General features: G+C 40.9%; 1 protein-coding gene across 1 annotated transcript in view; it reads right to left on the reverse strand.

Moving 5' to 3' along the window:
* LOC129824994 (dermatan-sulfate epimerase-like) overlaps positions 1–15,960 on the reverse strand; it is a 31,999-nt gene that overhangs the window by 8,562 nt on the left and 7,477 nt on the right. The window contains exon 3 of the mRNA XM_055884619.1: positions 7,074–7,327. Within this exon, the coding sequence (XP_055740594.1) occupies positions 7,074–7,327 (254 nt within the window). The remainder of the gene's footprint in view (positions 1–7,073; positions 7,328–15,960) is intronic.

Below are 15,960 nucleotides of genomic sequence, written 5' to 3' on the forward strand. Positions count from 1 at the left end.
CCCCTCTAGGATTTAATGATGTGCCTTTGTTGCTGTTATTAGGGGCTTTTCTTCAGCCATGCTGTTAGTGATGTTACTGGCTCTAGATCTCTGGAGCTCCCATCAGTACACATTAGTCATCCACACGTTGAGAGCCGCTGTTTGGGGAAGGTCTGGTCTATTAACTCCCCAGCACCATCACAATGAGATCTGTAGGAATGTGGGAGGTCAAGGGATGGTGCCATTTGACTTGACTTCTACTCCTTTGAGGTTTTTCGCTAATTATGATTAGATGAGACATTGAGACACTTCTGGTTCCTCTTAGTTCATGTTCAGGAATGGACAAAGAATGATTTCCCAAGAATGAAATAACTTCAAATGTTATGTAGGATCAATGAGTTACGCTCCCGAGTGACGCAGCGGTCTAAGGCACTGCATCTTAGTGCTAGAGGCGTCACTACAGACCCTGGTTTGATTCCAGGCTGTATAACAACCGGACGTGACTTAGAGTCCCATAGGGCGGTGCACAATTGGCCCAGCGTCGTCCGGGTTAGGGTTTGGCAGGGGTAGGCCGTAATTGTAAAGAAGAATTTGTTCTTAACTGACTTGCGTAGTTAAATAAAGGTTAAATAAATAAAATACAAATTTAAATGATAGTTGTCTACCAAGAGTTTATGCTTAATTTATTGACATGACAATCATGCATTGGGAGAATGAACAAGTCTAGACAATTTCTTAAACCTACATCCACTAGAGAGAAAGGGCAATATAATTTTCCACACTGTACCCAACGGGCAAAGACACTAGATAAACATTCAATTTTGCTTGACATTTGATTAAGTTGTCAACAATCTTGAACCAAACCTGGAAACCCTGTTTGTGGTTGAATATAAGGTCAATTACATTGAAATAACGAGGGAACTACGTTGACTCAACCCATTTGGTGTAAAATAGACACTTTCCCAAAAATTAATCAAGTGTTCATGTATAACAGCTTTCAAGGAAGCAACACAATGTAATGTGACTGTGGCTATGACTTTGAATGGTTCCCAGAGTCCCAGTATTCTACACCAGATAATACCACTCAAGCACCTGGGTGGCCGTAGCAGAGAAGTGAGTGATTGAGGTCTTAGGTTTAACTACTGATGCTTAACTATAGATGAACTCAGGGTAAAATATGCCACATATGACTGTCCAATTAGGAGCGGAGCTAGGCAGCCGCAAAGCACCAACATGCAGACACCTGCATCAGGAATGCACTGATCCCCTATAAGCTGCTGTCCTGTGATCTAGTCATCTCTCCCGGTGTCTCTCCTTTTGGACAGAGCCCATACAATATCCCTTCTGACTCACAATCAAGACATGAAATGATAAGAACACAGTAGACATACAGTACCTACATGCTGTGCTTAACATTCCCATACAGGTCTTAAGAGGTTTTATGCTTTGGACAGATACTCTATGTCTTCCTTTATTTTCAACAGATGGAGCCTATCCCTTCGTTGTGAATAAATGCTTCAAAATGGCTTTTTGGCTTCGCCTATAAAATAATACACAGGAAGAGAGGTGCTGTGTTATTCCATAAATCTGAGTAATATAGACCGGTGCAATACAATAGCTCTGAAAGAAATGTGTCATGAGACCAATGTTTGCTCTTGATTTCTTCTGGCAGTACCTTACAGGCAAAGTTCCATTTATTCACTGAGATCTTCATGGAATAATATTTGGACGTAATGTCATTCTTTTGCACAGGATATGAATGATACGTCCGTGACAAAGGAATGCAGGAAGTGAATAGGATCGTCTGCATAGCACACAGTCAAGTAATTATGCGGGAGTTAAGCCCTTAAATGAACTGGTCCAAGAATTAGAAAGCGAACAGTTTGCACGTTTCGTCAATCTGTCGTACTCAAAGCAAATACTGCACGTTAGTTAAGCCACCTTCTAGTTAGATACCTTTTAACAATTTGCAGCCAAATTAAGACGTTGAAGTGCAAAGTCAGCTTTATACATGTATACAGTCAGCACAAAGACACCAGGCTATGACCAAATTACATTTTCTTCCAAGGTAACAGAAGAGTTAACAACCAATTCTCCAGAGTCTGCACCTCCTGCCCCCCCCCCCCCCACTCACTCACTATCATAAACCAGCTTCAAAGAAAAAACCACGGTGACCACAGTCATCTCCATAAGCCTGTTGTCATTTAGTTTACATCGACTCTCATTCTTTTTCTACCAGAAACATTTCCCTTGTAAACAAACTAGGCTGTACGGCAGTGCTGGGGACAACAAGAACAACTTCACCTTCCTCTGGCCTCTCTGCCTCTGACTTAGACATCCAAGAATATACAACCAGGACATTTAAACCAAAACAATAGAGGGAACAGTTTTGAAATATGCAGGAAATAACAAGGCTCTTTTCTAGTCATGCGTTCCTCCCTTTCACACTGAATCTACTAAGACAAACATTGGGAAAAGGTCCATCCAGAACGTTATAGAATCGTGTGGAATGTTTCTGTTGTATTTATAAAAATAATAATAATAAATTAAATCAATTTTATTTAACCAGGTAGGCGAGTTGAGAACAAGTTCTCATTTACAACTGCGACCTGGCCAAGATAAAGCAAAGCAGTGCGACAAAAAACAACTACACAGTGTTACACGTGGGATAAACAAAAGTACAGTCAATAACACAGTAGAAAAATATATATACAGTGTGTGCAAATGGCGTAAGGAGGTAAGGCATTAAATAGGCCATATGTGCAGATGATGATGTGCAAGTAGAAATACTGGTGTGCAAAAGAGCAAAAAAAGTAAATAAAAGAAATATGGGGATGAGGTAGGTAGTTGGATGGTCTATTTACAGATGGGCTGTGTACAGCTGCAGCGATCGATAAGCTGCTCAGATAGCTGATGCTTAAAGTTAGTGAGGGAAATATAAGTCTCCAACTTCAGCGATTTTTGCAATTCATTCCAGTCATTGGCAGCAGAGAACTGGAAGAAAAGGCGGCTAAAGGATGTGTTGGCTTGGGGATGACCAGTGAGATATACCTGCTGGAGCGGGTGCTACAGGTGGGTGTTGTTATGGTCACCAGTGAGCTGAGATAAGGTGGATGTTTACCTAGCAAAGACTTATAGATGACCTGGAGCCAGTGGGTCTGGCGACGAATATGTAGTGAGGGTCAGCCGACGAGAGTATAAGGGTCGCAGTGGTGGGTGGTATATGGGGCTTTGGTGACAAAACGGATGGCACTGTGACAGATTGCATCCAGTTTGCTGATTAGAGTGTTGGAGGCTATTTTGTAAATGACATCGCCAAAGTCGAGGATCGGTAGGATAGTCAGTTTTACGAGGGTATGTTTGGCAGTGTCAGTGAATGAGGCTTTGTTGCAAAATAGGACGCCGATTCTAGATTTAATATTGGATTGGAGATGCTTAATATGAGTCTGGAAGGAGAGTTTACAGTCTAGCCAGACACCTAGGGATTTGTAGTTGTCCACATATTCTAAGTCAGAACCGTCCAGAGTAGTGATGCTAGTCGGGCGGGCGGGTGCGCGCAGTGATCGGTTGAAAAGCATGCATTTAGTTTTACTAGTGTTTAAGAGCAATTGGAGGCCACGGAAGGAGTGTTGTATGGCATTGAAGCTTGTTTGCAGGTTTGTTAACACAGTGTCCAAAGAAGGGCCAGATGTATACAGAATGGTGTCGTCTGCATAGATGTGGATAAAGGAATCACCCGCAGCAAGAGCGACATTGTTGATATATACAGAGAAAATAGTCTGCCCAAGAATTGAACCCTGTGGTACCCCCATAGACTGCCAGAGGTCCGGACAACAGGCCCTCCGATTTGACAAACTGATCTATGTCTGAGGAGTAGTGGTGAACCAGGCGAGGCAGTCATTTGAGAAACCAAGGCTGTTGAATCTGCCGATAAGAATAAGGTGATTGACAGATTCGAAAGCCTTGGCCAGGTCAATGAAGACGGCTGCACAGTACTGTCTTTTATCAATGGCGGTTATGATTTTGTTTAGTACCTTGAGCGTGGCTGAGGTGCACTTGTGACCAGCTCGGAAACCGGATTACACAGCTGAGAAGGTACGGTGGGATTCAAAATGGTCAGTGATCTGTTTGTTAACTTGGCTTTCGAAGACCTTAGAAAGGCAGGTTAGGATAGATATAGGTCTGTAATAGTTTGGGTCTAGAGTGTCACCCCATTTGAAGAGGGGGATGACCGCGGCAGCTTTCCACTCTTTAGGAACCTCGGACGATACGAAAGAGAGGTTGAACAGGCTAGTAATAGGGGTTGCAACATTTGCGGCAGATAATTTTAGAAAGCGAGGGTCCGGATTGTCTAGCCCAGCTGATTTGTACGGGTCCAGGTTTTGCAACTCTTTCAGAACATCTGCTATCTTGATTTGGATGAAGGAGAAGCTGGGGAGGTTTGGGCAAGAAGCTGCGGGGGGTGCGGAGCTGTTGGCCGGGGTTGGTGTAGACAGGAGGAAAGCATGGCCAGCCATAGAGAAATGCTTATTGAAATTCTTGATTATCGTGGATTTATCTGTAGTGACAGTGTTTCCTAGCCTCAGTTCAGTGGGCAGCTGGGAGGAGGTGCTCTTATTCTCCATTGACTTTACAGTGCCCCAAAACTTTTTGGAGCTACAGGGTGCAAATTTCTGTTTGAAAAAGCTAGCCTTTGCTTTCCTAACTGACTGTGTGTACTGGTTCCTGACTTCCCTAAAAAGTTGCATATCGCGGGGACAATTCGATGCTAGTGCAGTACGCCACATGATGTTTTTGTGCTGGTCGAGGGCAGTCAGGTCTGGAGTGAACCAAGGGCTATATCTGTTCTTAGTTATACATTTTTTGAAAGGGGCATGCTTATTTAACATGGTGAGGAAATTACTTTTAAAGAACAACCAGGAAAGTGCAGCTATGGAGAATAACCCTGGGCTGACTGAACTGAAATTCCAGCCCAGAATGCTTCTCTCCTCAGGGGCAAAGGGGACTGCCTAGCAAGCCTCCCCTGGAGGAACCAATCTCACAGAAGTCATATGGAACTGGACTGCAGCCATCCATTTAAGGCGAATGTGACACAGGAAGGATGTAACTGAGGAGGAATGAAGTTGCCAAGAAGAGGCCACAGTATTCTAAAGAGGAAAATGAATAGGCTGAGCAGAAAACGACCAATCTACCGATCTACTGGATCTATATACAATTGAAGTCGTAAGTTTACATAAAAAATTCCCTGTCTTAGGTCAGTTAGGATTACCACTTTATTTTAAGAATGTGAAATGTCAGAATAATAGTAGAGAGAATGATTTATTTCAGCTTTTATTTCTTCACCACATTCCCAGTGGGTCAGAAGTTTACATACACTCAATTAGTATTTGGGAGCATTGCCTTTAAATTGTTTAACTTGGGTCAAACGTTTCGGGTAACATTCCACAAGCTTTCCACAATAAGTTGGGTGAATTTTGACCCATTCCTCCTGACAGAGCTGGTGTAACTGAGTCAGGTTTGTAGGCCTCCTTGCTTGCACACGCTTTTTCAGTTCTGCCCACAAATAATCTATAGGATTGAGGTCAGGGCTTTGTGATGGCCACTTCAATACCTTGCCTTTGTTGTCCTTAAGCCATTTTGCCACAACTTTGGAAGTATGCTTGGGGTCATTGTCCATTTGGAAGACCCATTTGCGACCAAGCTTTAATTTCCTGACTGATGTCTTGAGATGTTGCTTCAATATATCCACATAATTTTCCTCCCTCATGATGCCATCTATTTTGTGAAGTGCACCAGTCCCTCCTGCAGCAAAGCACCCCCACAACATGATGCTGCCACCCCCGTGCTTCACGGTTGGGATGGTGTTCTTCAGCTTGCAAGCATCCCCCTTTCTCCTCCAAACATAACGATGGTCATTATGGCCAAACAGTTCTATTTTTGTTTCATCAGACCAGAGGACATTTCTCCAAAAAGTACGATCTTTGTCCCCATTAGCAGTTGCAAAGCGTAGTCTGGCTTTTTTATGGTGGTTTTGGAGCCGTGGCTTCTTCCTTGCTGAGCGGCCTTTCATGTTATGTCAATATAGGACTTGTTTTTCTGTGGATATAGATACTTTTGTACCTGTTTCCTACAGCATCTTCACAAGGTCCTTTGCTGTTGTTCTGGGATTGATTTGCACTTCTCACATTGAAGTACGTTCATCTCTTGAGACAGAACGTGTCTCCTTCCTGAGCGTTATGACGGCTGTGTGGTCCCATGGTGTTTATACTGGCGCACTATTGTTTGTACAGATGAATGTGGTACCTTCAGGCGTTTGGAAATTGCTCCCAAGGACGAACCAGACTTGTGGAGGGCTACAATTTGTTTTCTGAAGTCTTGGCTGATGTTGATTTTCCCATGATGTTGAGCAAAGAGGCACTGAGTTTGAAGGTAGGCCTTGAAATACATCCACAGGTACACCTCCAATTGACTCAAATGATGTCAATTAGCCTATCAGAAGTTTCTAAAGCCATGACATCATTTTCTGGATTTTTCCAAACTGTTTAAAGGCACAGGCAACTTAGTGTATGTAAACTTCTGACCCACTGGAATTGTGATACAGTGAATTATAAGTGAAATAATCTGTCTGTAAACAATTGTTGGAAAAATGACTTGGGTCATGCACAAAGTAGATGTCCTAACCGACTTGCCAAAACAATAGTTTGTTAAAAAGAAATTTGTGGAGTGGTTGAAAAACGAATTAAAAAAAAACTCCAACCTAAGTGTATGTAAACTTCCGACTTCAAATGTATATCTAGGCTACAAAGTAAATACTAAAGGAACCGTCTGAAATCTGATAATGCAGTAATCATGGTGTTTCTCTGTGTTTCTCTGTGTTTCTCTGCGCGCACGCACGCACGCACACACAAAACGCACACACAAACACACACACACACAAACACACACACACACACAAACACACACACACACACACACACACACACACACACACACACACACACACACACACACACACACACACACACACACACACACACACACACACACACACACACACACACACACACACACACACACGAATCAGTGATACTCACCCTGGGCCATGTAAACCAGGCTGCCGGTGAGGAGAGCCACACAGTTGGTGGGCTGGTGGTTGTGCAGGTACTGGAAGCCCCAGCCGCGGATGTAGGACTTCTCATACATGTAGCGCGTAGCGTTGCCGATCACCTGCAGGAAGCGCTCCTGCTGCACCTTGCTCAGGTACTCATACAGGAAGTCATACGCTGTGGCAAAGCCAACCAGAGAGTGGGCTAGAGGAACCTCATCCCAGGGAGCATCCTTTACCAACCTGCAAGACACAGAGAAAAGATAAGTATAGTCATCTGTAAGAAATACATGTTCAAGACTTAACCCTGTGAGACACACGGTTGTAAAACTGCAACGCTGCCTGTTCAGTGCTATTTCTAGGCATAAGTGACATTAGCGGCCGCTGGGCCCCCCCCCCCCCCCCCAAAAAAATAGATATTGTGCATCAGCAGTTTTCCTCTTGTTATGTCAGTCACTGACAGTCACTCGATTAGCCCATGTCAGCTAACATTTTATAGATTTCTAGGTTTGTTAGTCTAGCCAGCTATCTAAACCGTTTAGGAAGCTGTTTTGAGAGAATGCCAAGAGTGTGCAGAGCTGTCATCAAGGCAAAGGGTGGCTACTTTGAAGAATCTAAAATCTATTTACATTTCTTAACACTTTTTTGCTTACTACTTGATTCCATATGTGTTATTTCATAGTTTTGATGTCTTCACTATTATTCTACAATGTAGAAAATAATAAAGAAAAACCCTTGAATGAGTAGGTGTGTCCAAACTTTTGACTGGTACTTTATGTGTGGTTTATGAGGTCAGAATACTGCCATTTACAACCATTAATTTTAACGTAGAGTTAAATTCATCCAGAAAGGACAACTACATATTGCTAAAAGTAAGTTATATGGTCTGCATACATAGAAAACCCACTAAATAGTTGATCCTTTCAAATACACTGCTCAAAAAAATAAAGGGAACACTTAAACAACACATTTGTGGCCTGCTGGAGGTCATTTTGCAGGGCTCTGGCAGTGCACCTCCTTGCACAAAGGCGGAGGTAGCGGTCCTGCTGCTGGGTTGTTGCCCTCCTACGGCCTCCTCCACGTCTCCTGATGTACTGGCCTGTCTCCTGGTAGCGCCTCCATGCTCTGGACACTACGCTGACAGACACAGCAAACCTTTTTGCCACAGCTCGCATTGATGTGCCATCCTGGATGAACTGCACTACCTTGCACTACCTGAGCCACTTGTGTGGGTTGTAGACTCCGTCTCATGCTACCACGAGAGTGAAGCACCGCCAGCATTCAAAAGTGACCATAACATCAGCCAGGAAGCATCGGAACTGAGAAGTGGTCTGTGGTCACCACCTGCAGAACCATTCCTTTATTGGGGGTGTCTTGCTAATTGCCTATAATTTCCACCTTTTGTCTATTCCATTTGCACAACAGCATGTGAAATTTATTGGCAATCAGTGTTCCTTCCTAAGTGGACAGTTTGATTTCACAGAAGTGTGATTGACTTGGAGTTACATTGTGTTGTTTAAGTGTTCCCTTTATTTTTTTGAGCAGTGTATATACACCACCGTTCAAAAGTTTGGGGTCACTTAGAAATGTCCTTGTTTTTGAAAGAATAGCACATTTTTTTCCCCATTAAAATAACATTAAATTGATAAGAAATATCAGTGTAGACATTGTTAATATTGTAAATAACTATTGTAGCTGGAAACGGCAGATTTTTTATGGAATATCTACATAGGCGTACAGAGGCGCATTATCAGCAACCATCAATCCTGTGTTCCAATGGCACGTTGTGTTAGCTAATCCAAGTTTATCATTTTAAAAGCCTAATTGATCATTAGAAAACCATTTTGCAATTATGTTAGCACAGCTGAAAACTGTTGTTCTGATTAAAGAAGCAATAAAACTGGCCTTCTTTAGACTAGTTGAGTATCTGGAGCATCAGCATTTGTGGGTTTGATAACAGGGTCAAAATGGCCAGAAACAAAGCACTTTCTTCTGAAACACATCAGTCTATTCTTGTTCTTAGAAATGAAGGCTAATCCATGCGAGAAATTGCCAAGAAACTGAAGATCTTGTACAACTCTGTGTACTACTCCCTTCACAGAACAGCGCAAACTGGCTCTAACCAGAACAGAAAGAGGAGTGTGAAGCCCCGGTGCACAACTGAGCAAGAGGACAAGTACATTAGAGTGTCTAATTTGAAGAACATTTGCCTCACAAGTCCTCAACTTGGCAACTTCATTCAATAGTACCCGCAAAACACCAGTCTCAAAGTCAACAGTGAAGAGGTGACTCCGGGATGCTGGCCTTGCAAAGAAAGACAGAGTTGCAAAGAAAAGCCATATCTCAGACTGGCCAATAAAAAGAAAAGATTAAGATGGGCAAAAGAACACAGACACTGGACAGAGGAACTCTGCCTAGAAGCCCAGCATCCCGGAGTCGCCTTTTTGAGACTGGTGTTTTGCGGGTGCTATTTAATAAAGCTGCCAGTTGAGGACATGTGAGGCATCTGTTTTCAGCTAGAATAGTCATTTACAACATTAACAATGTCTACACTTTCTACACTGATATTTCTGATGGGCTTTCCTCTATCAATATGGTGTTATTTTAACAAACCAATTTGTTTGCTTTTCTTTCAAAAACAATGACATTTCTAAGTGACCCCAAACTTTTTAACGGTAGTGTATGTCAAATCAAATCAAACTTTATATTGTCACATGCACCGAATACAATAAGTGGAGACTTTACCGTGAAATACTTACTTACAAGCCCTTAAACAACAGTGCAGTTCAAGAAGAAGAAAATATTTACCAAGTAGGCTAAAATAAAAAGTAATAATAAAAAGTAACACAATAAGAATAACAATAACAAGGCTATATACAGGGGCACCGGTACTGAGTCAGTGTGCAGGGGTACAGGCTAGTTGAGGTAATCTGTACATGTAGGTGGGGGCGAAGTGACTATGCATAGGTAACAAACAAACAGCGAGTAGCAGCAGTGTACAACAGGGGGGTGTCAATGTAAATTGTCCGGTGGCGATTTTTATGAATTGTTCAGCAGTCTAATGGCTTGGGGTAGAAGCTGTTGAGGAGCCTTTTGGTACTAGACTTGGCGCTCCGGTACCGCTTGCCGTGCGGTAGCAGAGAAAACAGTCTATAACTTGGGTGACTGGAGTCTCTGACAATTTTATGGGCTTTCCTCTTACACCGCCTATTACATAGGTCCTGGATGGCAGGAAGCTACCCTCTGTAGCGCCTTACGGTCAGATGCCTAGCAGTTGCCATACCAGGCGGTGATGCAACCAGTCAGGATGCTCTCGATGGTGCAGCTGGAGAACCTTTTGAGGATCTGGGGGCCCATGCCATATCTTTTTAGTCTCCTGAGGGGGAAAAGGTTTTGTCGTGCCCTCTTTACGACTGTCTTGGCATATTTGGGAACATGAAACTCCTTGAAACCAAGGAACTTGAAACTCTCAAACCGCTCCACTACAGCCCCGTTGATGTTAATGAGGGCCTGTTCGGCCCGCCATTTCCTGTAGTACACTATCAGCTTCCTTTGTCTTGCTCACATTGAGGCAGAGGTTGTGTTCCTGAAACCACTCGGCCAGTTTTCTGACTTCCTCCCTATAGGCCGTCTCATCGTTGTCGGTGATCAGGCCTACCACGGTTGTGTCGTCAGCAAACTTAATGATGGTGTTGGAGTCGTGTTTGGCCACGCAATCGTGGGTGAACAGGGAATACAGGAGGGGACTAAGTACACACCCCTGAGGGGCTCCAGTGTTAAGTATCAGCGTGTCAGACATGTTGTTGCCTACTCTTACCACCTGGGGGCGGCCCGTCAGGAAGTCCAGGATCCAGTTGCAGAGGAAGGTGTTTAGTCCCAGAGTCCCTAGCTTAGTGATGAGCTTCGTGGGCACTATGTTCTTTAACGCTGAGCTGTAGTCGATGAACAGCATTCTCAATTAGGTGTTCCTTTTGTCCAGGTGAGAAAGGGCGGTGTGGAGTGCGATTGAGATTGCGTCATCTGTGGATCTGTTGGGGCGGTATGCGAATTGGAGTGGGTCTAGGGATGCTGTTGATGTGAGCCATGACCAGCATTTCAAAGCTCTTCATGGGTACCGATGTGAGTGCCACGGGTCGGTAATCATTTAGGCAGGTTACCTTCGCTTCCGGGCACAGGGACTATGGTGATCTAATTGAAACATGTAAGTATTACAGACTAGGTCAGGGAGAGGTTGAACATTTCTGTATGGACCTCACTTTGTGCACGGGGGCATTGTCATGCTGAAACAGGAAAGGGCCTTCCACAAACTGTGCCTCGAAGTTGGAAGCACAGAATCGTCTAGAATGTAATTGTAAGCTGTTGCGTTAAGATTTCCCTTCACTGGAACTAAGGGGCCTAGCCCGAAACATGAAAAACAGTCCCAGACCATTATTCCTCCTCCACCAAACTTTACAGTTGGGACTATGCATTCAGGCAGGTAGCGTTCTCCTAGCATCTGCCAAACCCAGATTTGTCCGTTGGACTGCCAGATGGTGAAGCGTGATTCATTACTCCACTTTTTTTTTATTTTTTTTATTTATTTTTTTTAGGGGTGGATCAGCTTAGTATTGCGGAAAGAATGTTGCTTCCAATGTAATTGTCTGCATCATTTCCATTCCCCCATATTTTTTTGGGTAAATATATATATCCATACACGTATGCATACATATACACATATATACATACACATACCTATATAGACATACATACTTTTTTAAAGAATATGCCTTTATTATTATTCCCCGCGACCCTACCACCAATCCCCCAATTGGAGTAAACTTATAAACACTTCTGCTTTTACCTTCAATTTCTACATCTTATACCTATCTTACAGACACAGTCCACTTTACAATAGTTCTCTCTTATTTGTTCTTAGTCCTTCCTCTATTTCTGTTGTCCATCCAATTTTATTTCCACTTGTAACTGTGCTATTTCACAAAAGCTCCGCACCTATACACATTTCACAGATCCCGTATGCCCTATATTGTTTATCTTGTTATTAGTCCCACCCTTCAGCTCCACCCAACCCCTCCCATCTATCTTCCAACATCATCCATTTCGGATTTCTATTTGCCATACATTTCTCAACTGTGCTGTGATGCTTCACAAAAGACCTGAACCTTCCTATTCTCATAGCTTCTACAGATTGTAAATTAAAAATAAACATCTTTGCCAAAATAATTATTATATTATTGATTGATTGACTATGGCTTTTCAAATCCCCCAGTATTGCTATCTGTAGCGTTAGTTTTAGGCAAATGTTGCAATTCTTCAGCCATTCCTGGACCTGTGACCAAAAACGAGCTACATATGGACAATACCAAAATAAATGATCTAATGACTCTGCCTCCTCACAACAGAATCTGCAGAGCTGGGAAGATTGTATACCCCATATATAACATTCTATTAGTTGCAAGAATTTTGTACAGTAATTTATATTGAAAAATTCGAAGTTTTGAATCCGGCGTTGTTTTGCGTATCAATTCATAAACCATGTGCCATGGAATGGGTACATCGAAAATCTCTTCCCAACTATTTTGCAATTTGTATGGCACAGCTGTTAGTTTTTTGGTCCTTAAATGAAATTGGTATATGTTTTTATTTATCACACTTTTCTTTAACCATTTTTGTTCTTTAATACAGGGCCGACATACAAGTTCCTTACTTTTTTCCCCTTCTACTTGCCTCTTCCATTTTTGTGGTAATGCTGCAATTAATTGGTTGTAATTTTGGGTAGAGCAGACTTTTCCATATGTCTGTGTTAGCTGCATGTGTGACATAACTCCACCAGTCCTATTTATGATATCATTCACAAAAATTATACCTTTTTTAAACATTTCTTCGATAAATACAGTTTTTTTATCAATTATTATATTTGAATTTAACCACAATATTTGTTATACTATTTGTTCCGTCCTTTCAGGTGGATTAAACTGAAATTGCAACCAACTTTCTAAGGCTTGTTTAAAGAATAAGGATATTTTGGAGATTATTTCCTTTTCAAACAACCGAAAGTGAGCAGGTGTAATCTGAATAAAGGGAAAAAGGCCCTTCTTGAACATAGGATGAGACATTCGTACCAGTTTACTAGAGAACCAGTTTGGATTTAAGTATAACTTTTGTATGACCGATGCCTTTAGTGAGAGGTCTAATGCTTTAATATTTAATAATTTCTGCCCTCCGAATTCATATTCGTTATATAAATAGGCCCTTTTAATTTTATCTGGCTTGCCGTTCCAAATAAAATTGAATATTTTTTGTTCATATAATTTAAAAAACAGGTCACTAGGTGTAGGCAAAACCATAAGCAAATAGGTAAACTGTGATATGACTAAAGAGTTAATTAGGGTGATTTTTCCACAAATAGACAGGTATTTTCCTTTCCATGGTAGCAAGATCTTATCTATTTTTGCTAACTTTCTATAAAAATTTATTGGAGTGAGATCATTTCTTTCTTTTGGGATTTTTTTACCGAGTATGTCCACATCTCCGTCAGACCATTTAATTGGTAAACTACATGGCAATATAAAATGTGTATTTTTTAGTGATCCAATACGTAATATGGTACATTTATCATAATTTGGTTTTAATCCAGAGAGGATAGCAAAGGTATCTAGATCCTCTATGAGGCCCTGGAGAGACTCTAGTTGTGGTTTTAAAAGAAAACATGAATCATCAGCGTACAATGACACCTTAGTTTTTAAGCCATGGATTTCTAATCCTTTAATATTAATGTTTGATCTAATTTTAACAGCTAACATTTCGATGGCAATAATAAATAGATATGCCGATAGTGGACAACCTTGTTTTACTCCTCTAGATAGTTTAAAACTTTCTGAGATGTAGCCATTATTTACTATTTTACACCTAGGGTTACTATACATAATTTTAACCCATTTTATAAGAGATTCCCCAAAATTGAAATATTCTAGGCATTTATATATAAACTCCAGTCGTACTTTATCAAAAGCCTTTTCAAAATCAGCTATGAAAACCAGGCCTGGTGTCCCCGATATCTCATAGTGTTCTATTGTTTCCAGTACTTGCCTTATATTATCTCCAATGTATCGTCCATGTAAAAAACCTGTCTGATTAGGATGAATAATATCTGACAAAACTTTTTTTATTCTATGTGCCAAGCATTTTGCTAGGATTTTTGCATCACAACACTGAAGTGTAAGAGGTCTCCAATTTTTTAATTGGACTGGATCTTTATATATACCACTTGGGTCCTGTTTCAGTAATAACGATATCAGACCTTCTTGTTGTGTGTCTGATAATCTACCATTTATATAGGAGTGGTTAAAACAAGTTAATAATGGTCCTTTGAGTATATCAAAAAACGTTTTGTATACTTCCACTGGTATGCCATCCAGCCCTGGAGTTTTCCCATCTTTAAAGGCCCCAATTGCAACAAGCAGTTCCTCCTCTGTAATTTGGCCTTCACATGAGTCTTTCTGTTCAGATGTTAATTTTACATTATTAATAGGAAAAAAATCCATACAATTAGTTTCAGTTAGTGGAGATGGAGGAGCCTGAAACGAAAACATATTCTTAAAGTACTTTACTTCCTCTTTCAAAATATCATTTGGTGAATCATGCGTGACTCCATCATTTGTCACAAGTTTTAATACATTCTTTTTGGTAGCATTTCTATATTGAAGATTGAAAAAGAATTTGGTGCATTTTTCCCCATATTCCATCCAGTTCGCTTTATTTTTATAATATATTACACTGGATCTTTCTTGAATAAGTTCCTCCATTTGTTTTTGTTTTTCCTCTAAATTATTCTGTGCCTCTATGGTACCGTTTTTATTGCTATCTAATTGTACTGTTAGTCCTTCAATTTCCTTTGTTAATATGGACTCTTTTGATCTAAATTGCTTTTGTTTTATAGATGAGTACTGAATTGCATGGCCTCTAAAGGCACACTTAAAAGTGTCCCATACAATAAGGGGATCTGCTGTACCTATGTTACGTCTGAAAAAGTCAGTTATAAAATCTTCTGTCCTAGTTCTAAACAATTTATCATCTAGTAGACTTTGATTAAATTTCCAATATCCTCGCCCACGTGGAAATTCTGTAAGAGAAATATATATGCCAATTATGTGATGATCCGACCGCATTCTATCCCCTATCAACACTTTTTTAACTTTTGGTGCCAGAGAGAATGGAATAAGAAAGTAGTCAAGACGACTAGCTTGATTCAGCCTCCGCCATGTATATCTCACTAAATCAGGGTATTTAAGTCTCCATATATCCACTAATTCCAATATATCCATGACATTCATGATTTCCTTAAGTGCCTGAGGGTGATAATTTGTAGTGTGATTTCCTTTCCGGTCTATAGAGCTATTTAAGACCGTATTAAAATCTCCCATTATAATAATAGAGTCTAGTGTTGCTTGTAGAGTTGATAAGTTCTTATATATATTTTCAAAGAAGCTTGGATCATCATTATTCGGACCGTATAGGTTAACAAGCCATATTTGTTTATTGTCCAATAACATATTTAAAATAATCCATCTACCTTGAGGATCTGTTTGGACAATTTGCACATTTGGATCAAAATTATTGTTAATTAAGATCATCACCCCTTTTGAATTTCTTTGCCCATGGGAGAAATATATTTTGCCCACCCAGTTCTTTTTCCACAAAACTTCATCTAAAACTGTTGAATGGGTTTCCTGTAAACAATAAATATTATAATCCTTCTCTTTTAGCCAAGTAAATACTGATCGTCTTTTCTTATTATCTGCTAAGCCATTACAATTGTAACTGGCTATACTTATTTCACCACTTACCATGAGACACACCTTTCATTCTTTTAATCAGAA

Source organism: Salvelinus fontinalis, chromosome 27 (genome assembly GCF_029448725.1).
Source record: "Salvelinus fontinalis isolate EN_2023a chromosome 27, ASM2944872v1, whole genome shotgun sequence".
In the NCBI taxonomy this organism is placed as follows: Eukaryota; Metazoa; Chordata; class Actinopteri; order Salmoniformes; family Salmonidae; genus Salvelinus; species Salvelinus fontinalis.